The sequence below is a fragment of the Citrus clementina genome, unplaced genomic scaffold (genome assembly GCF_000493195.1).
Source record: "Citrus clementina cultivar Clemenules unplaced genomic scaffold, Citrus_clementina_v1.0 scaffold_3, whole genome shotgun sequence".
NCBI lineage: Eukaryota > Viridiplantae > Streptophyta > Magnoliopsida > Sapindales > Rutaceae > Citrus > Citrus x clementina.
In genome coordinates, this window is record NW_006262339.1 from 14,741,154 (window position 1) to 14,744,307 (window position 3,154).

At 35.8% G+C, this 3,154-nt stretch overlaps 1 protein-coding gene across 1 annotated transcript; it reads right to left on the reverse strand.

The window, feature by feature from the left end:
• Positions 1-1,215: 1,215 nt before the first annotated feature.
• On the reverse strand, positions 1,216-2,901 carry LOC112099598 (uncharacterized mitochondrial protein AtMg00860-like). The gene is made up of 3 exons (XM_024187011.1): positions 2,811-2,901; positions 2,141-2,435; positions 1,216-1,303 (listed from the first exon to the last, which is right to left on the reverse strand). The coding sequence occupies exons 1-3, from the start codon at positions 2,899-2,901 to the stop codon at positions 1,216-1,218; spliced, it is 474 nt and encodes a 157-aa protein (XP_024042779.1).
• Between the last annotated feature and the right edge of the window lie 253 nt (positions 2,902-3,154).

Genomic DNA, 3,154 nt, shown 5'->3' on the forward strand with positions numbered 1-3,154 from the left:
CAAAGAAACCTTTATTGCTTATGCTAGTGGACATTTCTTTGACACACAGCAGCACTACCACATTGTGTACAAAGAGATCTTAGCTGTAAAGAATGGTATCAAGAAATTTGAATACCATTTTATCGACTATCATTTTCATGAATTGTAAAGGGAAAACAGTTCCAAAAAAGATGTTGCTCAGACTCAAAGACTAGTTCTCAAAATATGACTTCTCTGTGAAGCATATAAAAGGAACCCAGAACCTCATTCTAGATCTACTCTCAAGACTTGCAAAACCAATAACACCTCTGCATTGCATATCTAGAGGATACTACTTTCCTATAATTTCCATGGCCACCTCTCTACCAAACCAAGCCTTAACCCACAAGACTTTTCCTCTCGGGAAAACCTTTTCCACAATTTTTGACATCCAAGAATTTGCAAAAAGATATGTTTTTAGGTTTTTCATGAAAGCCTACATGTTAGCAGATTCATTTTCTTTCTCAACTTTTCACCCTGAAAACTTGTTTCTCACAGGTTTAAACATTGACCCTTCCAAGGATGTAACTGAAGATGAGTTATGGTACATCTGGTGCTTAACTGTTCTTTACGCCACCAAGTTAATTCTCCCTGTAAAACCTACCCTGAATCATCTCATGAATCCTGACAAATCAACCTCCTTGACCTGGACCCTTCTTGAGCGGTTCTCTCTACTTCCCTGGTGGAGAAAAAAGTTACAGCAATTATCCACGGTCTACAACCTTGATCCAATGCATGAATCAGAAGCAAATATGTTCACCTCCGTGTTCATTATCCACAAGCCATATTTCCAGCATCCAAACACCAACTCTTTTTATACTCAAGACCAATTGTTCGAATGGTTCACAACACCACATCCAGCAATTGTTGAACAAGACAATAGAATCCAGAAAAACCTTCAAAATTTCCTTTGCCACCTCAATCACCAACTTGAACCACATAAAGACATATTCCATGGGTCTTTAGGTCCACAACATGACATCATTATGATTCCCACCCCTTCGTCCATTTCAAAACCAAAACCCACAGGTATCATCATCAAAGAAGAAAAACCAAATTTCACAGATTTCTTATTCCAAGATGCTCAAGACCCTTGGACTGACTTCCTCCCCTTAAGCCAGTATCTCCAACCACTCTAGGATTCATCACAGCTAGAAGAACCTTCATTATCTAGAGCTAGTACCAGTGCTTATCCACCTAACTTTTAGCCACCCAATCAAATGGTGACATTCCCTTCGCATTGTCCAAAAGCACAACATTGCCCATGGCCACCATGTAGTCCCACCTGCAAGCATCCAAAGAAAAAGTTAGCAAAAGATGACACAGATAGCTCCTTCTGACGAAGACTACATGAATCTTTCATCCCCATAGCTATAAGTTTGTCGTGTGTAATTATAAAAGTATGCTGAGTCATGCTTTAATTAAAGTTTGCTTTTTACTTTTAGAAAAGTTTGTTGTGTGTAATTATTAAAGTATGCTAAGTCATGCTTTAATTAAAAGTTTGCTTTTTACTTTTAGAAAAATTTGTCATGTGTAATTATTAAAGTATACTGAGTCATGCTTTAATTATTAAAGTTTGCTTTTATAAAGTAAAGTATCTTGATAAGGGTCTTGTCTTATCAAGATTGTCTCCTCCTCATCCTATATAAAAGATGATCTCTTCCTTTGTAAATCAGAACCGGAGATTAAGAAATAAAAGCGTGTATTTCTTAAACATGAAGTTCTAAACTTTCTTTCTTCTCTCTGTTAATGAAGTTCTAACATTCTAAGAGAAAACAGGAAGATTTAAATATGTTCATTTTGAAAATAAAGAAGTATGCTCTGCACTTGCCTTTCATGAGGATCATGTGCATCAGAAAACTTTAAATAATTTTTATCTGGTTTGGTACCCTGTTTTAAGACAAAAAAGTCTGTTTTGGGTTGTATAACCTAAAATGAAAATGTTTTAAGTTTTCTGTTTTTCATCTGAGTATATCAGCTGGAAACCCAAGCATGCGGACTACTGGTCCAAAGGACGATCTTTTCGTCATTACTTTGGTCTAACAACGCCACGTACTTCGTTGCCTATTATGTTGCTCCATTCAATTTCTCACTAAAATAGGCAATTGGATGCCCTTCTTACATCAAAATAACTCCAATACCTATCCCTGAAGCATCGTACTCAATTTTAAAAGCAAGTAATGGTGCATAAACCAATTTCTCCTTGATTAGATTAAATGGCATTTCTTGTTCACTACCCCACTTAAATCCCACATGTTTCTTTACAATTTCAGTTAATGATGCAGCATGGGTGCTAAAATCTTTCACAAATCTTCTATAAAAACTAGCCAAACCATGAAAACTTCTTACGTCACTTACACTTTTAGGTGTAGGCCACTCTTTAATAGCCTTTACCTTCTCTTCATCAACCTCAATTCCTTTGGCACTTACAACATAACCAAGAAAAAAAATCTAATTTGTATAAAAAGAACACTTCTTCAAATTAGCATACAACTTTTCTTTCCTTAAAACACTCAATACACTTTGCAAATGCTCAATGTATTCATCTAGACTTTTACTATAGATCAAACTATCATCAAAATAGACAACTACAAACTTACTCATAAGAGCACACAAAACATGGTTTATTAACCTCATAAAAGTGCTATGCGCATTAGATAACCCAAATGGCATCACTAACGACTTAGATAAACCATATTTTTTTTTAAAGGTAGTTTTTCACTCATCTCCCTCTCTAATCCTAATACGATGATATCCACTTTTAAGATTAATTTTACTAAACACACAAGAACCATGCAATTCATCAATCATGTCATCAAGTCTAAGAATAGGATGTCTATACTTTACAGTGATTTTATTGATTGCATGACAGTCAACAAACATCTTCCGTGTTACATTTTTTGGGCAATAGTAGAACTGGTACCGTACATGGACTCATGCTCTCCCTCACATATCCCTTTGCTAAGAGTTCTTCAACTTTCCTTTAAAGCTCTTTTGTGTCATTGGGATTGATTCTATATGCGGGCCTATTTGGAATGTTAGCTCCAAGGATAAAGTCCATTTGAAGCTCAATTCCCCTATTAGGTGGCAAACCATTAGGAACTTCATTTTGAAACACATCTTCAAAGTCCTACAA